The 26,455-nt window shown below is 44.2% G+C and overlaps 1 protein-coding gene across 1 annotated transcript in view; it reads left to right on the top strand.

Annotated features, from left to right (window-relative positions):
- Positions 1-26,455, top strand: part of LOC126235783 (alpha-tocopherol transfer protein-like) — a 140,716-nt gene that overhangs the window by 92,670 nt on the left and 21,591 nt on the right. The window contains exons 2-4 of the mRNA XM_049944589.1: positions 9,681-9,775; positions 14,684-14,837; positions 22,991-23,184. Coding sequence (XP_049800546.1) covers positions 9,681-9,775; positions 14,684-14,837; positions 22,991-23,184 — 443 coding nt within the window. The remainder of the gene's footprint in view (positions 1-9,680; positions 9,776-14,683; positions 14,838-22,990; positions 23,185-26,455) is intronic.

Below are 26,455 nucleotides of genomic sequence, written 5' to 3'. Positions count from 1 at the left end.
TGTCTGAGTGCTGGGTTCACAGGACCTTCACATGAAGTTATGGTCTGGGGTGCGATTTCGTGATACAGCAGGAACACTCTCGTGGTTGTCCCACGCACCCTCACTGCAAGTTTCTGCGTCAGTTTGGTGATTCGTCCTGTTAAGATGCCATTCCAGGTGGTGTTTTCCAACAGGATAACGTTCGCCCGCATACTGCTGTTGTAACTCAACACGCTCTACAGAGTGTCAATACGTTACCTTGACCTGCTCGGTCACTAGGTCTGTCTCCAATAGAGCACACATCGGACGACAACCCCGGCGTCATCTATAAACAGCATTTACTGTCCCTGTATTGAGCGAGCAAGTGCAACAGGCATTGAACTCCAGCCCATAAACCGACATCCGGCACCTATACAACACAATAAAGCACGTTTGCATGTTTGCATTTAATATTTTGGCGATTCTACCGGCTATTAATGTGCCAGCATTTAACATTTGCAATGGCTTGACTCGCGCTTACGTTAACCTGTGCTCTTGTTATGTTAATCACTTAAATGAATTACCTACACAAATGTAACGTACTGCGAATACATACAAAGAAGGATCCTTTATTGTATGATTATATGATAGCGGAACAAACACTGGTAACAGTTACTTTTGTAAAATATCTGGGAGTATGCGTGCGGAACGATTTGAAGTGGAATCATCATATAAAATTAATTGTTGGTAAGGCGTCTTCCAGGTTGAGATTCATTGGGAGAGTCCTTAGAAAATGTAGTCCATCAACAAAGGAGGTGGCTTACAAAACACTCGTTCGAACTATACTTGAGTATTGCTCATCAGTGTGGGATCCGTCCAGGTCGGGTTGACGGAGGAGGTAGAGAAGATCCAAAGAAGAGCGGCGCGTTTCGTCACAGGGTTATTTGGTAAGCGTGATAGCGTTACGGAGATGTTTAGCAAACTCAAGTGGCAGACTGTGCAAGAGAGGCGCTTTGTATCGCGGTGTAGCTTGCTGTCCAGGTTTCGATTGGGTGCGTTTCTGGATGAGGTATCGAATATATTACTTCCCCCTACTTATAAATCCCGAGGAGATCACTAATGTAAAATTAGATAGATTCGACCGCGCACGGAGGCTTTCCGGCAGTCGTTCTTCCCGCGAACCATACTCGACTGGAACCGGAAAGGGAGATAATGACAGTGGCACGTTAAGTGCCCTCCGCCGCACACCGTTTGGTGGCTTGCGGAGTATAAATGTAGATGTAGATGTATTCCAGATATTTCGTTTCTCTGCATTAATTATTTTTTTGTTTTCTTGGTGTAGGGTTTTTTGTCAGTTGGATTTCAAACCAGTGGGCAGGGGGCGGTGGTATGGGGGGAGGGTAGTGTGTCTTCCATCCCTCACAACATTATGGCGTCTCCAAACATGATTCGGCCAACTATTTACGAGTGTACGGCGTATTAGCATGACAGTTAAGTGACGACGACGGCGGCAGAGGGAGTGCTCGGAAACTTTTGTTTACAAACTTGACAGATGAAGACAGCCGACGAACATTTACTGACTGAGCTGACAAGTTTTCAACAGGCTGCAGTCTGAGAGGCTGTGGGAACCACAGATTACACACTGGCTGGGCGGATCAAGTGCACAGTCCACGGCGGACACTTGCCGAGTGCGCAGCCGCACTTGCGCCAAGCGGGACGCACGCTGCACACAGATAGCGGATTCAGGGCCCCATGACTGTGTCAGCCCCCCCCCCCAGACCCCCCCCCCCCCCTCCTCGCGGCCTCCGGCCTGCGGTCAGGGTCTTCACGCGGCATAACCTTGCCACGTAGCGGCTGGCCGGCCGAGCCCTCCGTTGGGTAATGCCGATGGCCCAATCGTGAGCAGGCTGTTACCCGGCATACAAATTGCCCATTCCGCCAAAGCCAAGGTCGGTAATTGCCTAATGACAGTCACGAAACTTAAGATAAACTTAAGAATGTAGGCTTTCATGGCCGGTGTTATCTTCAGTTGAAACTTCCGGGCTGAGAGGCCGTGGTCGATGTATAAAATTTCCACCTAACGTTTCGTCTCCATCTGCGGGAGTCATCTTCTGAGGTCCACGCAGTTGTGGACAAGTATATATTGGAACAACGAAAAGAAGTGTAAACACCCGCTTAGCCGAACATAAAAGAAACTGTCGCTTAGGACACATAGAAAAATCGGCCGTAGCTGAACACGTTTTTTCGAGATGGGAACCACGAAATTAAATTAATGAGACAAGCGTTCTAGCACGAACATCCCATTATCATGCGCGCATGTATAGAGACGCAATAGAAATTCACAAACACCATAACAATTTTAATAGAAAAGAGGAAGTTTTAAAGTTAGACAAAATATGGATATCTACGTTGCGCCAGCAGAATGACAATCGATTACTCTTAATCGAGAATGATAACGCCTTCCAAAGATAGGCATACCTTCATCACGTGACGAATAGTGGTGCCCTCTATGCGCTCTATAAGTGCGAGAGTACCTGGAGCCTCAGTGGCAGTAGCTGGACGACCTCAGAAGATGTCTCCCGCAGATGGAGACGAAACGTTAGGTGGAAATTTTATACATCGACCACGGCCACTCAACCCGGAAGTTTCAACTTAAGATAAACTTGTTTCACGTAGTGCTTAGACAACCGGTGATGTGTTTCTTCTCCTCCTGTTTTGCCTCTGTATGTGAGGATTTGGAACTGCGTCAGGTCTGTGACTTTTAGCCGTTCTCCTTGTTCGCTGTCCGTCTTCGTCCCTTCACCTCATGCGTTACTGTTTCTATGCGTTTGGGCGCTGATGACTACGGTGTTTAGCGCCCGAAAACCTCAAACCACACACACACACACACACACACACACACACACACACACACACACAGACGTTCTTCTCACAATAGAGTAAGTTGCTCTGCCTGATAAAGAAAAATCAGTTTACCGTTTTTCAGTAAACCCAATACGCTCTAGGGAAACGTTAAGGACTTAAAACTGATTGATAAGATCGTCATCACCGTCTTCTAAGAGTTTCACGATCCTTTACCCAAAGATACAGACATTTTTGCTTCACACAGGTCGATGGCAGGCAAAATCGACTGTCTGACGCCGCTGGCGCTAAGCGAGTAAAGTGTCAGAGTTTGCGTTTGGAGTTCGTCGAGTGCGGGCGGAGCCATGAGCAGTGTATTGTACCGCCTGAGCGAGTCCGCACCGCCGTGGATTGACCCTCACCAAAAGGTCACTGATTCGTGACTAGTGATATTTCTGCCAAGTGTTTTATAATGGTTTACAGTGTGCCGCATCTTCGGTTCGCGTCAACCGCGCCGGTCACATCTTGGATTGCAGTGAGGATTCTGCGCGGTGATCATTGTTACAGCATGTGTCGTAATCATAAAGGTTCTCTGATCTGTGATGAGATTAACCGTAATTAGAAGTGTGAGACGAAAGTAGTGTCTGCCTTAAATTGTGTCCAAACAGAATGTATAAGTCAAACAGTGCGAAACATCTTGGGAATAGTAATTGCAGAACCCTTTATATTGTGTGAACATTGTGGAGCAGGCGCATCCTGATTCGAAACGACTCCCAAAGTGGCTAAATCCGATTAGCATTTATCTGTTAGGTCAAGCTCACTCCAAAATGAAAGTTAGGCCGCTGTTTCGGTTAACAGCAGCTGACGTCATAGTAATCGGGAGTGTTTCTGTTTTGAATGATTTGGCCTATTAGTCTCTTTAAGGAACGCTCAACGTTCCTTTAGCCAGTTGGGTTACATTCTACTGCCACTTAAATTATTCTATCATTCGACGTGGCCTTTCCAGTTCAATTGGAATTTTTCAGTTATGTATGTAATAGGTTCAACTTTTAGTTCTTCTCAAATACCGGTATTTCTTTTATGGGCCATCAATGAATTTCCCGCTACAAAGAAGAGGAACCACATCTCTGATGATTAGATTCGTCGTAATTGATTAGATCTTAGGATCCGACATTCGCTACCATACAGCGGCAAACGTAATGAATGCTATTTCTGTGTAAAGTTTTGTTAATGTTTCTTTCCGTCAGGTAGGGGGGGGGGGGCAGATTTCGTCGACTTAGTAACTTAGGGACTTTATCAGTCCTGAAAGGAAAAGACCACCAATTGGTATATGTATTCCTCAATTTATTCTCCACTTCTAGGCGAGTTACAATTACATTTTTATAAGATACTGAAGCCAGTATTTGACGTAAACGTTAACACTGCAGGAAGAGAAGTACAAAAGTCTTCGTAATTTCATCCCTCATAAAACTCCTCAAAATTACAATTATTTTAAGTGTATTTTATCATTCTAACATTGTCAGACACTATCACAATTATAAATAACATGAAGGCAATAAACGAACAATGTTTTCAGATTAATAAACCTCTGCCAGATCCGAACTTACATTTCCTTGTAGACAGCAAACCACGTAAATCGTGCAACGAATCTAACTCTCTCCCATATGAAAAAAGGGAAACAATCACTGTAAATAACACATAAAATCAATTTTTAACTAAAGTTCCAAATTTCGTTCCCGGAACTAAAAACTGCAGAGTTGGCTGCCATATCAGGAGCTCTGCAGTACATTCAAATCCCTCTCCTTAAAGAACTTCCTGGTTTGTAGCGACTCCACGAGCAGCTTACTAGGCGTACTTCAGTGTACCCCAGAAACATTTTGGTAAAATCCAAGACCTACCACTTGACCTTCACAGCTCCGGACATATTATAATTTCCATCTGGACACCGAGCCACGCGGGTATTCTGTGAAACGAACTCGCTAACAAATTACCTAAAGAAGCCATCAAAGAAGTCAAACTTTAACTCGGAGTACTGGGCACAGATGTAAGACTGTAACTGCATCAAATTTTGAAAACCTGCGCTATGGGGTCGCAGGCTACCACAACTCTCAACAAGCTGAGATCAATCAAGAAAGCGTACTTGGCTTTAAGTCTCTCGGAAAGTCGTATTGTATTGACTACGTATCGGCCACTCCAGACTAATCCGCGAGTTCCTTTTACGTCAAGAGGGCCTCCCCCACACTCCCCTCCCCCCACCCGCCCCCAATGCAGCTTCCGTAATCATCTCACGATCGGCCATATTCTCACAGTGTGTGTTCTGCTGGCCGATCTGAGATGAGCCATCAACCTATCTACCACTCTCCTGCAAATACTTGCAGACGAAGGGATAGCAGCTAACAAAGTCGTAGGGAGACGCGGATTTTATGATCCCTCGATGCAGAGTGTGTCCAGAGCATCCTCCAATTTCTTTCTCCCTTTGCCCTTTCACGAAATTTAAAATTTCTGTGTATCTTTTTTATTTTATTTATCTGACAGTTTAATATAACTGAATATGACGTACAGTTTACTTTTTCTCGCTCCATTTTAGTAGTACTGACTATGGTGACCCTTTTTGGACAATCTTTCACTGACAGGCTCCAGATTTTAACTACTTGGATTTTATCTCACTTCTGACCGTCTCATTTAAGCTTCTGTCACGCGAAGTTTCGACCAGGCGGTCAAGGTCACAGACCCTGGGACCGAGCGAGGTGGCGCAGTGGTTAGCACACTGGACTCGCATTCGGGAGGACGACGGTTCAATCCCGTCTCCAGCCATCCTGATTTAGGTTTTCCGTGATTTCCCTAAATCGTTTCAGGCAAATGCCGGGATGGTTCCTTTCAAAGGGCACGGCCGATTTCCTTCCCAATCCTTTCCTAAACCGAGCTTGCGCTCCGTCTCTAATGACCTCGTTGTCGACGGGACGTTAAACACTAACCACCACCACCATCACAGACCCTGGAGCTTCCAATTCTCCTTTCCTCATTTCACGTTGTTTTACTTGAACCTCTCAGTGCAGTGAGGAAGTGATTACCAAGATCTTCAGTCCCTTAAAGCCATCATCATTTGAACGGAACAGATATATTGCAAATATGTTATGTCTCCGCAATATCCTTTATTCCAGGAGTGCTACTTGTGCAAGGTTCGCAGAAAAGCTTCTGTGAAGTTTGGAATGTAGGAGACGAGGTACTGGCAGAATTGAAACTGTGAGGACGGATCGTGAGTCGTGCTTGGGTAGCTCAGTTGGTAGAGCACTTGCCAGCGAAAGGGAAAGGTCCCGAGTTCGAGTCTCTGTCCGGCACACAGTTTTAATCTGCCAGGAAGTTTCAAGTTATGATATAAACATTAAAGAAAGGGTAACAAAGCTGTACTGAGGTGGCAAAAGTCTTGGGACAGAGCCGGCCGTGGTGGCCGTGCGGTTCTAGGCACTTCAGTCCGGAACTGCGTGACTGCTACGGTCGCAGATTCGAATCCTGCCTCGGGCATGGATGTGTGTGATGTCCTTAGGTTAGTTAGGTTTAAGTAGTTCTAACTTCTAGGGGACTGATGACCTCAGATGTTGACTCCCACGGTGCTCAGAGCCATTTGAACCATTTGGGATAGCGATATGCGCATATACATATGGCGGTAGTATCGCGTAAACAACGTATAAAAGAGCAGTGCATTTGCGTTGCTGCCATTTGTACTCGGGTGATTCATGTGAACATGTTTCCGACGTGATTACGGTCGCAGGATGGGAATTAACGTGCTCTAAACTCGGAATAGTAGTTGGCGAGACACGCATGGGACATTTCATTTGGGAAATCGTTAGGGACTTCAGTATTCCGAGATTCACAGTGTCAAGAAAATTGCGAGAATATCAAATTTCAGGCATTGCCTCTTAATAGGACAACTCAGTGGCAGCCTTCATTTAATGACCGAGAGCAGAGGCGTTTGCGTAGAGTTGTCGGTGCTAACAGACAAGCAACATTGCACGGAATAATCGTAGAAATGAATTTGGGAAGTACGACGAACATATCCGTTACGACAGTGCGGTGAAATGTGGCGTTAATGGCTTACAGCAGCAGTCGACCGATGCGAGTACCTTTGCTAACAAGACATAACCTGCTGTAACCGAACATTGACTGGAAATGGTTGTGTTCGGCCACTTGCAGACCATTTGCAGCCATGTTCGCAAACAACGATGGAATTTTTATGGAGTACAATGCGCCATGTCATCGGGCCACAACTGTTTACGATTGGTTGAAGAACATTCAGGACAATTAAAGCGAATGATATGGCAACCCAGGTCGCCCGACGTGAATCACATCGAACATTTATGGGGCATAATCAAGACGTCAGTTCGTGCACGAAATCCTGCAGCGGCAACACTGTCTCAGCTGTGGATGGCTGTAGAGGTGGCATGGCTCAATATTTCTGCAGGGCTTTTCCAACGACGTGTCGTATCTATGCCACGTAAAAATGGTTCAAATGGCTCTGAGCACAACATCTGTGGTCATCAGTCCCCTAGAACTTAGAACTACTTAAACCTAACTAACCTAAGGACATAACACACATCCATGCCCGAGGCAGGATTCGAACCTGCGACCGTAGCAGTCGCGCGGCTCCGGACTGAGCGCCTAGAACCGCTAGAACACCGCGGCCGGCTTTGCCACGTAAAGTCGCTGCACTGTGCTGAGCAAACGGAGGTCTAAAACGATATTAGAGGTATGGTTCAAATGGCTCTAAGCACAACATCTGTGGTCATCAGTCCCCTAGAACTTAGAACTACTTAAACCTAACTAACCTAAGGACATCACACACATCCATGCCCGAGGCAGGATTCGAACCTGCGACCGTAGCGGTCACACAGTTCCAGACTGAAGCGCCTAGAACCGCACGGCCACACCGACCGGCTTATTAGAGGTATCCCATGACTTTTGTTACCTTAGTGTAATGGGGTGTAGTCGAATTAAACAAGCCGATTCTGAAAGAATTTGTCTGGATATGAGGCACTAAAACTAACAGATAATTTTTGCCACTTAGGCAGCTATGTAACTGAGAACGTAAGAAACGAAGGGGGTAAAACACAAAAGCAACAAAAGCTGACTGAAAAGAGTAGCATCTTTCAATCTTATAGACGAATTTCATGGGTAAGGAAGTCCCTTATCAGGTTACTTGTCTCGTGTGTACTTACATAGAAGTGAAATGTGGGAGATAAATGGTACACACAAGAAGAAAATAATATTTTGAAATACGTTGCAGTAGACTTATAGACGAATTTCATGGGTAAGGAAGTCCCTTATCAGGTTACTTGTCTCGTGTGTACTTACATAGAAGTGAAATGTGGGAGATAAATGGTACACACAAGAAGAAAATAATATTTTGAAATACGTTGCAGTAGACTATTTCTGAAGATTACCAAGGCAGCAACTAATGAAGCGAGACAGATCCTGAGTCATCAAAGAGTGGTTTTGTAGGTTAAGTAGACAAACTAAGATGTACAGGAAGAGCAATAGCTGATTACAGTATGTACCTTTAGGTGCATGTATATCGCAGTGTTTAAAACAGAGCCAGAGACTTGCACAGGATACACCAGCTGAAGAGTTAACTCAGATCAGTCTTCGGATTGAAGACTCAGACGACTTAGAGGGCTTGCGCTAGTTCGTTGGAAGTTGTTAGAAGATGAGTCCTTCACTTTGTCTTCAATCACCAGTTGTACTTTCCTAGTAGTAAAATGTTGTGTATTTTCGTCTTGGAGTAAACGTGTTATTGCATGTTCATGCGTATCAGAATACTCATACATATTTTTCAGCCTCGGAATGCTTTGCGGAACATTTTTTTTTTTATCATTGAACGAACACGGAAATCTACAGTGGCTTTATAGAAGTTGTTTACTTCGTGTTCTCCGTAAGTAGTAATGCTCTGCTGATAGGAACTCCATGATAGTGGACTCTCTTCGGCTTAGATCGCATATATTAACAGTGAAGCCTTTTCCCGGTATATATCTGACTATCAAAATATATGGAGATACAAGCTGTTTTACATTGTTTTTCCATTGTGTTTGCTTTATCAACTTCATTGTGCTACTGGCAAAACGCAAATAATACAGGGTTAACGAGTAGAATTATCAACAGCTCATATGAATGGCTGTTCAGGTATGCTCTGTATATGTGGAAAATAATTAATCCAATGTGTAGGTAAATACATATCAGTAACGCGTGCAAGTTTAACGGTGAAATACTGGAGTCAATGATATAGTTCCTGGCTAGATAATTGATGTGACCTCTGTAACTGCGTTTAAGTGAAACAGTTATATTAAAACTGTCATGCTCGAGGCTGGCTGGGTAGCTAGCTAGCTTCTCATAGGAATACACCCCTCTCAAATTGGGATGAGTGAACACATGGTTTGTGAAAGGACAATGAGGGACACAAGTTTCGTCACATCCTGCCTCATTTTTAAAATGTATGTTGCCTGTCGACAACAAATATTTATGACGAGAGTCTGATCTCCATTTTGCACGGAACCCATCTCCCAGAGATGCTTAGTTAAATTTCACATTTTCCCTCAATCGGGCGATCCTACTCGACGCGACTCTGACAGACAGCAGAACCGCCTCTTACCTTCATAAAGACAATTATGAAAAGATAGTCAGCAGTGAGTTAAGGCTGCCGCATTAATAAGAGACAGGCCATAATTTGTTCGGTGTTCATGGGAGTCTAATAACAACTCAGGCATATTATTTTGATTTTTGGCAACTGATCCATCAATGGAGAAATATTTTCTCTTCAACTTACTCTTGCTGAAGTTGTATTTTACATAAAAACTGCTGTACATAATAAATATGGATATTTTCTGTTGCAGAGGAAGATGATCTCAACGTTCCCAAAGACGATGAGGAGTTCCTATACATATTCTTGAGGCCATGCAAGTTCTATCCAGAGAGCGCAATGAAGAGGGTAAGAAAAATTCCTACTATCATTACTGTACTAGACAACTCCTGTATTGCAGTTACGTGTGATGAGGATTATGACGTTCCTCAAAAGCACACTAAAATTGAAGTTAATTATTCGAGGAAGACTCACATCGTAGTTGCATTGTTGAAAAACATCTGGGACTTGTAATACACTGAACAGAATAATACATGTGATTAGCTGCAGCTTTAATTTTGAACAAATGTCAGTGTGGTGCACTTATGGAAATATTTGTTGCTCCACTCATTTAACTCAGGGATGGGGTTATTACATAAACTAGCTTTTGTGAGTAGATTTCAATTACTAAACTTCCCAGTTATCGAAGCGATGCTGGGTGTGTAGCTCAGTTCTGAAATAATTTCCTCCATTTAAAATATTCTCTGGGATCAGTTATTAGGGATTGGCAGGCACTTGGAAATGCGATCATCAACAAATAACGTACCTGAAATGCAGTAAAATAAGTTTAAGAAATGTTTATTACAACACATCACAGATAAAACTGACATGGATTTTCAACTGACAAAACTGATTCGAGACTGCCGTGCTAATAACCGAATGTTGCTACTGCCACTGATCTGTAAGTAACATGCAGCAGTTACAAGATATCTGTTTTCTTTAAACTGAAAACAATAAAACTTATAATTGAAATTTATATTCTTTCATCAACTTGATTACAAATTTTATCTTAGCAAATCATGACAACATCTCTGATAAAATTAGTATGTTGAAATATCTTCGTTTTAAGATTGAAATTTCGTGAAATATACATTGGTAACAATACTTCGGACATTCTTGTTAATTACTTCGTAGTTGCAGCATGACTTTTGGTCTGAACATGAATTCACTGTCTTTACATTGAGTTTTATCGTTATTACTACTGCTCTGTTGTATATTATTCCAAGAGAGAATGCTTTCAGTCTGTATTTACGTTTGATTTGACATATTTTGGTTTTTTGTACAGTCCTTCTATAAATAGATCAGAACTGAAGAATACTGTTGCCTTAATTTTTTCATAAGAGTACTAGTTTTCTTGGGTACAGTAATCAAGCAATAACATAACTGAAATTTCTGCATGTACGTAACTTCACATTAAGTTCACATCATAGTATTACATGCTCCGAAACCTACAGAGTTGTACAGTACGTTTTATAATGTTCTATTGTACCACATTATATTCTCCTCTAAAGCATCACACTTAAGAATTATGGGCAAGACTTTGTCATGGCAGGCATGCACCAAGCTAGTACGTTTGTTACACAAAGTAGCAGTAGTGTCTGTATATGTTTGCAAAATAAAGTGGTGATAAATTATGATCTAGTGTTTAAATTATGTAGTCATTTTGTACAAAGTAGTGTTTTAACAGACGTATCATTACTCAGGTTCTTAACATACATTTCTCTTTTATAAATGCATTGTGAATGTCCTTCCTCCACTAAATGAACTTGCATGTGCAGTAAAACCCCATCTTTGAAGTGTCACCATTCAGTGTCCCACTTCTACTCAATTTTGCTTCAAAGTTCCGTTTTGCTCCGAAATAATAAACTGTCTCCATTGCCAGCAGTTCAGTCAAAGTGCAATTACAGAAAAATATAAACAGTTCTAAATGATCAAAATGCATGGTTAGGTTTTGTAGTTTCCCATATTATACAATTACAAATTAAATATCTCAAATAATTTTATTGTTAAATAGTGCAAGTGTATGCTCAAATAATTTATACTTCATATAGTATAATCTTATAATCTACTCGTATAGAAATTAAACAAATCTGGATCACTCGCTCACATACGGTACGTTTTCACAAACTGAAATCTTTCTCAAATATATCATGTTACAACGTTCTATCCTCGAAACCTTCTCACAATTATGACATACTGTGACTCGCACCATGACCTTTCTCTGGCGTACAGTATTTTATCATCTGAGCATCCTGGCGTATCTTACCTGGATAGTTCAGTACCTTCAACAGTTATACGCGTACAGTAAATCGAAACACATTACGTGCTGATGTACTACTGTATTTCCTGTTAGTGTAGACATTCGATGACGTTTGAACCACATTAGAAAGGGGGTCGCTCGAAAAGTTTGAATTTCAAATTTCGTATATTATATTTAGGGCGAAGACGGCCAATGATCTCTTCAGTGCGGATTCACACCGGGCTCGAAATCTTCTGGGAATCGCAATATTATACTTACTTTGCACTTAGGTGCGTCTGGCTATATTTCAATTTGGTGCCACAAGCGGCCGCTTGTGTTGCTTGGGCCTTAAACGGGCCCTGTCCTACCTTTCATTCACCTTAATAGCAGCTTACACCCCTCCGCTAATACGCAGATGGTACGAGGGGCCTTCAGTAAGTAATACAAAACCTTTTTTTCCTGACAGAGCGTGGTGGCACAGTGGTTAGACACTGGACTCGCCTTCGGGAGGATGATGGTTCAGTCCCGCGTCCGGCCGTCCTGATTTAGGTTTTCCGTGATTTCCCTAAATCGCTCCAGGCAAATGCCGGGACGGTTCCTTTGAAAGGGCACGGCCGACTTCCTATCCCGTCCTTCCCTAATCGGATGAGACTGATGACCTCGCTGTTTGATCTCTTCGCCCAAACAACCCAACCCAACTCTTTTTTCCTGAACGGAGTTCGGTTTTATTCAAGATTCCAATACACTACATTATTCTCCTTTTTTTTCTTCTACGAGACCCTATTGTCGTCATAATCTCCGTTCACTATGACGGCCTTAACGCCACCTTAGTGGGAGGGACTATATGCCCGCGTGGTACCACGCTGCTGATCGGCATCGGATCCAGCGTCTTTCTACGTCAATAACCTCCCCATCATCCACTTACTGTTTCCCTCGAAACAACGCCGCACATATGGTCCACCGTTTGCTCTTCATGGGCTTCAGTTGTGTTGTTGTTGCTCCAGTCTTCAGTCCTGAGACTGGTTTGATGCAGCTCTCCATGGTATCCTATCCCGTGCAAGCTTCTTCATCTCCCAGTACTTACTGCAACCTACATCCTTCTGAATCTGCTTAGTGTATTCATCTCTTGGTCTCCCTCTACGATTTTTACCTTCCACGCTGCCCTCCAATGCTAAATTTGTGATCCCTTGATTCCTCAGAACATGTCCTACTGACCAGTCCCTTCTTTTTGTCAAGTTCTGCCACAAACTCCTCCCCAATTCTATTCAATACTTCATCATTAGTTACGTGACCTACCCATCTAATCTTCAGCATTCTTCTGTAGCACCACATTTCGAAAGCTTCTATTCTCTTCTTGTCCAAATTATTTATCGTCCATATTTCACTTCCATACATGGCTACACTTCATACAAATAATTTCAGAAACGACTTCCTGACACTTAAATCTCTTCTTCAGAACCGCTTTCCTTGCCATTGCCAGTCTACATTTTAAATCTTCTCTACATCGACCATCATCAGTTATTTTGCTCCTCTAATAGCAAAACTCCTTTACTACTTTGTCTCATTTCCTAATCTAATTCCCTCAGCATCACCCAACTTAATTCGACTACATTCCATTATCCTCGTTTTGCTTTTGTTGATGTTCATCTTATATCCTCCTTTCAAGAGACTGTCAATTCCGTTCAACTGCCCTTCCAAGTCCTTTGCTGTCTCTGATAGAATTACAATGTCATCGGCGAACCCCAAAATTTTTCTTTCTTCTCCATAGATTTTAATACCTACTCCGAATTTTTCTTTTGTTTCCTTTACTGCTTGCTCAATATACAGATTGAATAACATCGGGGAGAGACTACAACCCTGTCTTACTCCCTTCCCAACCACAGCTTCCCTTTCATGTCCCTCGACTCTGATAGTTAGGTAATTTTCACATCTGTCAGCACCTGCTTTCTTTGGGATTGGAATTATTATATTCTTCTTGAAGTCTGAAGGTATTTCGCCTGTCTCAGACATCTTCCTCACCAGATGGTAGAGTTTTGTCAGGACTGGCTCTCCCAAGGCCGTCAGTAGTTCTAATGGAATGTTGTCTACTCCTGGGGCCTTGTTTCGACTCAGGTCTTTCAGTGCTCTGTCAAACTCTTCACGCAGTATCGTATCTCCCATTTCATCTACATCCTCTTTCATTTCCATAATATTCTCCTCAAGTATATCGCCCTTGTATAGACCCGCTATATACTCCTTCCACCTTTCTGCTTTCCCTTCTTTGCTTAGAACTGGGTTTCCATCTGAGCTCTTGATATTCATACAAGTGGCTCTCTCTTTCTCCAAAGATCTCTCTAATTTTCCCGTAGGCAGTATCTATCTTACCCCTAGTGAGATAGGCTTCAGTTGGGTGTCGAGAAATCCAGCGGTCACACACATCTGAGTAGCACAGCTCGTGGACGAGTGTGTCAGCACCACCAACAGAGAAGTCCAGCTGTGCATGGAGGTGTTTAATTGTGATCCGTCCGTCACTTCGGATGAAAGTGTCTGCACTTTCGAACATTGCAGGAGTCAATCGATCATCACGCGGGAGATCGGACAGGTTTCCGCACTCTTGCTGCAAAGATGACAGACGCCTCGCCCTACGAGTTACCGTGCTTTTGTTTACTTCCAGGCCTCCATAGACATTCTGCAAGCACCTACAAATATCTGCGATGCTCTGGTTTTCAACCGGAAGAAACTCAATGATAGATCTCTGCTTGGAACGTACCTCAGTTACAGACGCCATTTTGAGGTATACCGCCGCCACTTGCCGGAATTCATGTAACTAATGGGGCTGAAGCAGGAATGTTGCACGTTGTCCCAATACAAATTCCGCAGTTGTTTCAGCCGAAATTGTCCGAGAAAGAAGTGTGTTGCGTTACTTATCGAAAGCGCCTCGTACAAACCGTTGTCGTGCGACGTAGCTCGGCCGTTCACCGTCTCCTCGTCTGTTGCAGATGCGCAGCTTCTACGAGTTCAAGCTGAAGCAGGACCGGCTCGTGCAGCAGGTGATGCCCCACAGCGTGGAGCGGCCGCTCAAGCTGCAGATCATCACCATCCTGCCCAACAGGGACCAACACGGCCGCCGCATTCTGCTCATCCACGCAGGCCGTGAGTATAACGAGTACGGCTATTTACGATACGGAGCCGTCGACGGCCTTGCCTCAGTGAACGCACCACTTCCCATCAAATCAACGAAGTTGAGCAACGTCGGGCGTGGCCGGTATTTGGGTGGGTGACCGCCAGGGTGCTCTTCCCGTTGTTGGCCGAGTTTCCTTTGCCGTTACGGCAGTGAGGAGGAGCGACGGTGGCATTACGTTACTCAAAATCGGACTTCGCTCCAGTGTCCTGGATTAAATTCCAAACCTCTGTAGTGTCTCGTGAGGTCAGGGGATGTGACACTGCTCCATCCTCCGGCCTCTGTTGTTGAGCCTTTCCTTTCTCTCAATACCATCAGGCAATACAAACGTGAAACTATCCCTCCCTCCTCCTCCCGAGACACACACAAAACTCCCACACTTCGCAAAAGAAAGATACCTTCTGGGCTAAGGAACGGCTGAACCGACTCATCGAGATCTTCGAGCCAACCATGTCGCGAGACACTATTTTTGCCGTCACTGACTCATGCATGTACTGTACATTGAAGAGCCAAAGAAACTGGTATAGGCGTGCGTATTCAAATACAGAGATATGTAAGTAGGCAGAAAAAGACGCTGCAGTCGGCAGCGCCTGTGTCTGGGGCAGTTGTTAGATTGGTTACTGCTGTTACAATGACAGGTTATCAAGAGTCAAGTGAGTTTGAATGTGGTGTTATAGTCGGCGCACGAGCGATCGGACACAGCATCTACGAGGTAGCGAGGAAGTGAGGATTTTACGGTACGACCATTTCACGAGTGTACGGTGAATATCAGGAATCCGGTAAAACATCTAATCTCCGACATCGCTGCGGCTGGGAAAAGATGCTGAAAAAACGGGACCAATGACGGCTCAAGAGAATCGTTCAGTGTGGCAAAAGTGCAACCCTTCCGCAAATTGCTACAGATTTCAATGCTGGGCCATCAACTAGTGTCAGCGTGCGAACCTTTCAACGAAACATCATCGATATGGGCTTTCGGAGCCGAAGGCCCACTCGTGTACCCTTGACGACTGCACGATACAAAATTTTACGCCTCTCCTGGGCCCATCAACGCCAACATTGGACTGTTGATGACTAGAAACATGTTGCCTGGTCGGAGGAGTCGCGTTTCAAATTTCATCGAGCGGATGGACGTTTATGGGTGTGGAGACAACCTCATGAATCCATCGACCCTGCATGTCAACAAGGCATGTTAAAGCTGGTGGAGGCTCTGTAATGTTGTGGGGCGTGTGCAGTTGGACTGATATTGGGCATCTGATATGTCTAGATATGACTCTGACAGGACGCGTACCTAATCATCCTGTTTGATCACCTGCATCCATTCATGTCCATTGTGCATTCCGACGCACGTGGGCATTTCCAGTGGGACAATGAGACACCCCACACGTCCATAATTGCTACAGAGTGGCTCCAGGAACATTCTTGCGAGTTTAAACACTTCCGCTGGCGACCAAAATCGCCAAGCATGAACATTATTGAGCATATATGGGATGCCTTGCAACGTGCTGTTCAGAAGAGATTTATGGACAGCCCTGCAGGATTCATGGCGTCAATACACTCCAGCACTACTCCAGACATTAGTCGAGTCCATGCCACGTCATGTTGCTTCACTTCTGCCCTACACGGTATTAGGCAGGTGTACCAGTTTCTTTGGTTCTTCAGTGTAGTTACAGATGGCTAAACTGCATGTGCAGTTACTCCGTATACAAAGAAAATATTTGCAAGTACACAGTGCAACAGAATTAAAGGATTACTTTTTCGAAAAGCCGTAATCCCCACTGTCCCCCCCCCCCCCCCCCCCACCCAATTCCGACGCTTATGTTCGAAATTTAGAGCAAAGTTGCCTACAACCTACCTTTATAATAATGCAAAAGAGTGGTCCCTGCGACGTCATCTTCGGGCTCGACAAAGCTTCAGAGATCAAGGTGTCGCCACTTGCGCAAAAAAGCTTACAGCTTAGAAGTCCATGTGACGGGGTCGTACAGCGACATTTTGCCGTTTGATTCACTGGCCACTGCTGGCTATAAGCCGGAAAAGTCCTAATCTGGCACGAACTTTTGTCACTAAATGTCTTCTTCTTTTTCTGTTCTCATTTCTCATATCTAAACGGAAGTTCCCACCAGGCCTCTGCCTGTATGTTGGAATATTCTCGAGAACCACAATAGGTATTAGGGATTTTGATACGAATCTTATTTACATTTAGTATCATTTACGAGGAAGGTTTGCATGTATAAATATTTCGTGTTTATGAATATTTCTTGCAAACTGGCTGAATTCTGATGAAGTAAGCCGGCCGGTGTGGCCAAGCGGTTAAAGGCGCTACAGTCTGGAACCGCGTGGCCGCTACGGTCGCAGGTTCGAATCCTGCCTTGGGCATGGATGTGTGTGATGTCCTTAGGTTGGTTAGGTTTAAGTAGTTCTAAGTTCTAGGGGACTGATGACCTTAGAAGTTAAGTCCTATAGTGCTCAGAGCCATTTGAACCATTTGATGAAGTAAAGTCAACCGCCAATATGGAAACTATGCCGTTACCATCCAGCGGTGAATGAAGTGGATTCTAATTGAAAGACTTGCAATCGGCTATTGACCCATACGAAACTGTTATTACCAGAATCTCTACATCTCTACCTATCCTCTTCTGTTGTACACATTTCACAAAATTAGAGCCCCCCGCCTTGTTTTTATATCTATGTGCGAAGGCTAATCTTACGACCAACTGTAGGGATTTTGATACGGTTTTCACTAACAGATAGATTCAGGGTGAACCGGACAGTACGGTAGCTCACAGCTCCCATCACTGCCACGAAGTGTTGCTACAAAAGCCAACTAAATATGGAACATGTGTCATTCGTGCCTTCTGGAAGCTTCAAGGCACGTGCTGCTTGATCATTTAATTTGCATGAAAGTAATGCTGATGTTTATAACTCTACGCAGTGGCTGGTAAAAAAAATTACCGATATGTCAGCCAGGTCATCCGACCGTGGAGCAAAGCCAGCCAGGTTGCTAGTTCATTATGAAGGATGTAACGGATAAAAGTGCAGATATTTTTACCTGTGTTACATTAATATGTACTCGCATCAGTGTATTGGTTGCTTTTAGTCTGTGTCGAACAGTCTTACCTCAACCACGTCACAAAGTTTACAAACTGATGTTTTCTGCACAGCCATAAGTGCACAACCATGTGGACTACACCTATCAGTGTAGACTCACCGTTTTGCATCCACGCGTTCACACTTTAACACCTGATCTGCTGCCTGGGGGAAATCGACCATTAACAGTTTGCTCTTGCCACATGTACTTAGAGGTACTAAACAACCTGAAAACATTTGACTTATAATATCAATAATTAATAGTTTGCAGCTGACGTAAATACTGATGTAATGTTATTCGGTACACCATTGTCAGTCACCAATAGTAATATCTGCACTTACACCAATTACACCCTGTATATTAAAGTTTCCAAAATTGTGGTTTGGAGATTCAATATGTGGGATTCACTTCTCAGTCAGTCTTAGTATTGTGTGCTGTAATTTGCAGTGCAATAGTTTTGAGAAAATTAGTAAGTTTCATCATGGTCCATAGTCAAAGTTAAACTGTAGGTGCCCTATAGCTATCTGAGTAAATCATTTCGAAGGTCTGAGAAAGAAAATAGCATATTGCCGCGAATAGGACGATTCCTAATAAATCGCTGCGATGTTAACCTTAGTATTGTGGATGGTTTTAATTTTTGCATGTTTACAGATAAGAGCTGTAATCACCCACAACTGAGTGGCTATAACATCAAACATGCCAATATAGTGAAGTCTTGCGCGTGGAAACCATGTGATCGTATGGCATATGGGTCAAAGGCAAGAAATGTATATGCAAAGAGCCCAAAATTCGAGATTAGGGCACTGAAAATTTACGCCCCGGGATAGGAATCATAAGCTGAGTGCGTCAACATGACAGAGGAGTAGCAATCATCAGACATGATATTTCTTATCAATTACAGACACACATCCTGTGAAACGATGGATGACAACATACTCGCTACTTGACTAAAATTGTTGAGCCAACCATTTGCGTCTTTGAAAAAGGGACGTAATCTACCTGTGAAGTTCCTCTTATATAAGAATCTCAGAGTAACAATCAGCTTCATTCATGAAGCGTGATTTATTGAAAATCATAGTTATTAACGCAACAAATCTAACACCTTCAGCAAAGAAAAGAATTCTGAACCACGTAGGTTTCAGTAGGGTACACAGTGGGCAGCTGATCTACCTAAATGTCATATTTGTGTTTCTGAGGTTATTGGGCCCTCATCTAATGTTAAACTTAACAGCGAGAAACCTTGAAATGTGTTAACATTTTCAGCATACATTTTGAGCTACTTCGGAAGGTTATCCGTCTTTACTTTCATCAGGATTATCTTTGAGAATTACTTTCCTTATACCAAGCATGTATTTACAATACACATAAATCCAGAAAAAGCCTAAACTTCAACAAACTTGCATCGATCTTGCAGCGTTAGAGTGAAAACCTTGGCCGCCTGCGGGGATAGTAAAGCTGATGTTCAAAATGGCTCTGAGCACTATGGGACTTAACATGTGAGGTCACCAGTCCCCTAGAACTTAGAACTACTGAAACCTAACTAACCTAAGGACATCACACACATCCACGCACGAGGCAGGATTCGAACCTGCGACCGTAGCGGTCGCGCGGTTCCAGACTGAAGCGCCTAGAACCGCTCGGCCACGCCGGCCGGCTAAAGCTGATGTTGCAGAGGAAAAGGACTGTTCATCAGTCTACGAGAAAGTATGCAGCGTTTTCAAAACCGAGCTTTGCTGGTAGCGCGGGCCGGAAATGCAAGAAACAGCTTCAACAAATTGGTTCCTCCTACGCCTGTAGTTTCTTCCGCGGAGCTGCTGTAGAATCATAGAACCGTTTCGTAACGGGGCACGCTTACTTTCTTGCAGAGCTGCACAGCACGAGTATACGTATAGGAAGCGGAATTCCCGTCACTCCGGCCTCTCTTTGCTCCAACATGACCGCGTTAACATAAACTCGAACAATTTTAAATTTAAATAGTCAGACTCGGTGTCATTCACTCCCTGGTACGGTAACACAATTCCAATTAACTGTCACAGCCTCGTTTAGCTTGTGAGACTTTAAAAATATGGGCCCATAGGCTTTATTTTTGTTTCAAAATAGAGGTTTTAAAAGCTGGCGCTTCTTCGGTGGGACACCTTACTGGAGTTTATGCCTAGGTCACAGGCGTTATTATACGTCTAAGGCTTAGTCGCCACCTGAGGAAGAGACTCAGGCATTACGGAGACAGGAATCTAAATTCTGCCAAATTTCTCCGACCATAAAAGATCTATTTCCATAGATCTGTCACTCTAATTGGAACTAAACGCTAGGCAAAAATTTTTAGTTAAGACTACGGCCCAGTGTTGTTACCAGTTCGCCGTTCGGTCATATACTATTTGATCAAAATTATCCGGCCTCTCGGCCAACAATGCCACATGATCATTCAATTTTTTTCATCCAGACATCTGTTAAGGGACGCTAATATGGCGAGTGTTCACCCTTGAACTCTGCTGGGGATACAATCAATGAGGTGCCTGAATGTCTGTAGAGAAATGGCAACAAAAACCGCAGAAGGTAGACGTTGAACGCTGGGGTCTGCGTTCTAACTCATCCAAAGGTGTTCCACTGTGTCCAAGTCGGGACTCCAGGGAGTCTATTTCAGAAATGTTACACTCCACAAACCACAAATGATGCTTTAAGACCGGAAGCATAGTCATGCTGATACAGTTAGTATCTCCAAACTGTTCCTCTACTGTAGGCCGTACATATTACTGTAAAATGTTCTCAGTTGCTTCCTCATTGAGCATTTTGTCAAGCGAAACAAGAGGATCACACCCTAACCACGAAAAATACCACGCCGCACCATCAGTACTTTACTGTTGGCTCTGCAAATGACCGCAGGTAACATTGACCAACCATTTACCAAACACAAGCCCTACCACAGCATTGCCACACGGTATGCATGGTTAATCACTCCAGATCACTCTTGTCCAGTCATACATTGTCCAGTGGCGCCGCTTTTTACACCACCTCATTACTGTGTTGTCAGTATAGAAGCAGTAAACAGCAGAATGGATCCGTCAGGAGAGCTCTTGACTTCGAACGTTGCTAGTCATTGGATGACACCAGGTAAAAAACCCATCAAAGACATTTCAAAGCTTCTAAAGCTGCGCTTGTCGGTTGTTAAGGATGTGACAGTGAAGTTGAAAAAGCGAAGGAGCAATCAGAACTAAACGAAAACCCTGTAAACCTCATGAAGTGACGGACAGGGACCGTCAACCACTGCGGACGGTGATTGTAAAAATTCGCTTGAAATTAGCGGAAAGAATCAGCCGTGAGTTTGAGTGTTACCAGCACCCCAGCTAACTTGATGACTGTGCGTGAGGAGTTAAAAAGAACGAGCGACAATCGGCGAGCAGCTCCTTGTAAGCCACACATTTCTACCGTCAATGCTAAGCGAGCTTAAGGTTTTCCAACCCTCCTGCTTTCCACCCACCTGAGAAGTGATCAAGCGGGAGTACAACGTTAGCCCGCATCTCGTGGTCGTGCGGTAGCGTTCTCGCTTCCCACGCCCGGGTTCCCGGGTTCGATTCCCGGCGGGGTCAGGAATTTTCTCTGCCTCGTGATGGCTGGGTGTTGTGTGCTGTCCTTGGGTTAGTTAGGTTTAAGTAGTTCTAAGTTCTAGGGGACTTACGACCACAGCAGTTGAGTCCCATAGTGCTCAGAGCCATTTTGAAGTACAACGTTAACATGTGCGTGAATAAAATGGCAATGGGTACCTCTAAGACATCCGAGTTCGGCAACGTTCTCGCTGCCAGCCCCGCAACTTTGTTGAGCACGTTACTAATCTACCTGTCAGAAACTTCGACACCAATTTGGCCAGAGTGCTGCCCTAGCGCATGAAGGTAGGCAAACCGCACCAAACTGGTGTCGAAGGGGTTGCCTGACCATCAGGCGGAATTGCAGTACAATAATTCCGCGTGCAACGATCAGTGCCAACACAGTTGCCGCTGCCAACCGACCACGTGGTGGAGAGATGCCGGGGCTGGACTTTAGTTAAGTAGTTTTAATTCGACATGGTACCACGCTACTATAGGTTTTAATTTTAATGTTGAGTGTGCCTTGCTGTGGCATGTTATAGTAATTTTATGCTTCTGAAGAAGGCTAGATTAATTTAGCCGAAACCTGGCAAAGACCAGAAAAAAATTTGCGCAACTGAGGCTGATTCTTCAAAATATTAGTATTCGAAATTACCTCATCCCATGCAAGATTATTTAAGGATGTAAGGAATGGTGTTCACATTCGGTGGAGAATATTGTGGTGTTTTTGTATTTCATCATTGGTTTTCAGCAGAAAGTGCGAGCTGTTAACATGTCACACTTGGAAATTTTAAAACTCTTGGTGGGAAAGGTAAAGGGAGAGTTAGTAGAACACCTGTTGAACGCGATTCAGGAGAGACTAACGTTGGAACAATTTAAAGGAAAAATTTACACCTTGATTCCACCCCGTGCATTGCAAGAATTAGTTTATAGGGAGTATGGTCCAGAGCAGGGGGACAATGAAAAGATTGTCGTCTTTGTCGGGAGAGTTAGAGAGAGTGCGCTAGCCTTGTGCCTGCCATACTGCAAAAGAGAAATTGTATTACATATTGTTCAAGGATTACGATCAGGTGATAGACTGAGGGCAGTATTTGGTGGGACACCGCAAACGTTTGCCCAGCTGAATGAATTAGAAAGGCACATCCAGGCTATTATGAATGTAGACTCACGGAGGCCAGAGCAGGCCATTAATTATGAAAGGTTACGTGGACAGGAGAATTAGTAAGGAAATTACTTCTACGAATCAGCAGTGGGAAAAGGAAGGTAAGGTGTTGGATTTGTGGCAAGTTGGGTCACATTAGTAGGAATTGTCGGAAGAGTAAGCCGGAGACGTCCTGACAATTACAGCTAGAGGTTGCTGAGTTGGCCTAGCTCAGTTGGCCGGAACTTCTTTCGTCTCTTACTTGTATGTGATTGTGCGCAGTAGACACGTGCGCTAAGCGGCCGGTTTGCAACTGCGCAGGCCGGTGGAAGCCGTCGGAGTGTTCGCTGGACGAGCTGTACAGCTGCGTGATGCTGTTCCTGGAGATAGCCGTGTCGGAGCCGCGCACGCAGATCGCCGGCGTCACCGTCATCCTCGACCTGGACGGTCTGTCCATGACGCAGGCCATGCAGTTCAGCCCCTCCTTCGCCAAGATGCTGCTCCACTGGGTGCAGGTGAGTCCACCGCCTGGTCTACTGGCTTCACACGACTGTGGAAACTCTGTGCCGACAACTACTTCTCTTTTTCCCGCACATTCGTTCCATCAGTAGTGGGTACTTTTACTCAGCTCTGTAAAATACAAACGCGTGTAGTCACACCTTAGCAAAAGAACCAGAGAAAATTATGGTCGTATGTAAAATCGCTAGGCCGGTATAAGGCTTCTATTCAGTCCCTTGTTAACCAGTCTGGTTTGGCAGTAGATGATAGCAAGACGAAAGCCGGAGTTTTGAATGTCACGTTCAAGAAATCGTTCACGTTGCAGAACCGTACAAAGATATCGTCAGTTGACCATCGGACAGACTCCGGGGTATGGACGAAATAGAAATAAGCATACATGGCGTAGAGAAGCAACTTAGATTTGAAAACATATAAATCACCATGTGCGGATGGAAGCCCAGTTTTATTTTACGAAGAGTACCCTTACCTAGCTTGCATTTACCGTGAATCTCTCGCCCAGCACAAAGTCCCAAGCGGCTGGGAAAAAGCGCAGGTGACTCCAGTATACAGGGTGTTACAAAAAGGTACGGCCAAACTTTCAGGAAACATTCCTCACATACAAAGAAAGAAAATATGTTAAGTGGACATGTGTCCGGAAACGCTTAATTTCCATTTTAGAGCTCATTTTATTACTTCTCTTCAAATCACATTAATCATGGAATGGAAACACACAGCAACAGAATGTACCAACGTGACTTCAAACACTTTGTTACAGAAAATGTTCAAAATGTCCTCCGTTAGCGAGGATACATGCATCCACCCTCCGTCGCATGGAATCCCTGATGCGCTGATGCAGCCCTGGAGAATGGCGTATTGTATCACAGCCGTCCACAATACGAGCACGAAGAGTCTACATGTGGTACCGGGGTTGCGTAGACAAGAGCTTTCAAATGCCCCCATAAATGAAAGTCAAGAGGGTTGAGGTCAGGAGAGCGTGGAGGCCATGGAATTGGTCCGCCTCTACCAATCCATCGGTCACTGAATCTGTTGTTGAGAAGCGTACGATCACTTCGACTGAAATGTGCAGGAGCTCCATCGTGCATGAACCAAATGTAGTGTCGTACTTGTAAAGGCACATGTTCTAGCAGCACAGGTAGAGTATCCCGTATGAAATCATGGCGGTGAATCGAGGAAGTACAGTACATACTGACGAAACTAAAATGAGCTCTAACATGGAAATTAAGCGTTTCCGGACACATGTCCACATAACATCTTTTCTTTATTTGTGTGTGAGGAATGTTTCCTGAAAGTTTGGCCGTACCTTTTTGTAACACCCTGTATAAGAAAAGTAAAAGAACTGACCCGCAAAATTATAGACCAATATCCTTAACTTCTGTTACTGCAGAATCCTTGAACACATTCTCAGTTTGAATATAATAAACTTTCTTGAGGCTGAGCAGTGTGTGTCCATGAATCGGCATGGTTTTCTCACATGATATACTCAGAACAATTTATGAACGGCAACAGGCAGATACCATATTTCTAGATTTCCGGTAAGCATTTAACACGGTGGCCTATTGCAGGCTGTTGAAGAAGGTGCAAGCACATGGAATAAGTCCACAGATATGTGATTGGCTCGAAGACTTCTTAAGTAATAGCACACAGAATGTTGTCCTCGACGGCGAGTGTTCATCAGAGACAAGGGTATCGATAGGAGTGCCCCAGAAGTGTGATAGGACCACTGCTGTTCTCTATATGATTTGGCGAACGGGGTAGGCAGCAGTCTGTGGTTGTCTGCTGATGATGCCGTGGTGTACGGTAAGGTGTTGAATTTGAGTGACTGTAGGAAGATAGAAGGCGACTTAGACAAAATTTCCAGTTGGTGTGATGAATGGCAGCTAGCCCTAAAAGTGGAAAACTGTAAGTTAATGCGGATGAGTAGGAAGAACACACCTGTATTGTTCGGATACATTATTACAAGTGTCTACCTTGACACAGTCAAGTCGTTTAAATACCTGGGCGTAACGTTGCAAAGCGGTATGAGGTTGAATGAGCATGTGAAAACTGTGGCGGGGAAGGTTAATGGTCGACTTCGGGTTATTTGGAGAATTTTAGGAAAGAGTGGTTCACCTGTAAAGGAGACCGCATATAGGACGCTGGTGCGACTTACTCTTGAGTACTGCCCGAGTGTTTGGGATCCTTATCAGGTCGGATCGAAGGAAGGCATCGAAGCAATTCAGAGGCAGGCTGCTAGATTTGTTCCCGGTAGGTTCGAACATAACGTAAGTGTTAAGGAGATGCTTCCAGGTCTCAAATGGGAATCCCCAGAGGGAAGGCGGCGTTCTTTTTGGGAAACACTATGAAGAAAATTTAGTGGACCGGCATTTGAAGCTGAGTGCCGAACGAGTCTGCCCCTCCGACATACATCACGCGTAGTGACCACGAACAAAAGATACAAGAAATTAGGGTGTGTACGGAGGCGTACAGACGGTCGTTTTTCCGTCGCTCTATTTGCAAGTGGAACAGGAGTGTAAATGACAAGTAGTGGGATAGGGTACCTTCCGCCACGTACCTTATGGTTGCTGCCGGAGCCTCTATGTACGAGGGTTGACTCAAAAGTAATGCTTTCATCTTCGTAACTCTTCAACAGTTTGCAGCATTGGTATGCGGCAGGTACTGGTTTGTTCCGTACCCTCTTCTCTACAGCTCCAGTTGGCGGGAAGCTTTAGCATTGAACGATTGTGTTTTTTGCAGTGTAAAGTATGGAACCCTGTGCAAACGGTCGGTCAATGCGATTTAAGCAACGTGCAGTGTATGAATTCTTGACAGCAGAAAGTGTCACCCCAAAGGAGATTTATCCGAGAATGAAAGCAGTTCATGGTGATTGTGTTGATGTGAGTACTATGCGTCGTTGGGCGAGCAAGTTTAAAGATGTTGAGGCGGAAACATCTGACCTGCGTGACAGAGTTGGACGTCCTGTGACAGCAACCACCGAGTTTCACAAGCAAAATGTTGACACTGATTCAAGACGATCGTCGAATCACCCAGAGAGAAATTGCAAGCACATATGCATTTCACAAGAACGTGTGGATCACATTTTTGTTTTGCTTAGCTATCGGAAGATCTGTGCATGATGGGTACCCCGGATGCTGACTCCTGAAATGAAAGTGCACAGACTTGAAATTTGCCGGGAACTCCTCTCGCGTTAAGAGAATGAAGGTGACGCCTTTCTCCATTCAGTCATGGAACAACATAATGCTTCTGATGAAGACTTTGAGAGAACTGAGA

This window comes from Schistocerca nitens, chromosome 2, assembly GCF_023898315.1.
Source record: "Schistocerca nitens isolate TAMUIC-IGC-003100 chromosome 2, iqSchNite1.1, whole genome shotgun sequence".
Lineage (NCBI taxonomy): Eukaryota > Metazoa > Arthropoda > Insecta > Orthoptera > Acrididae > Schistocerca > Schistocerca nitens.
This window is presented reverse-complemented; position numbering and strand designations above follow the sequence as displayed.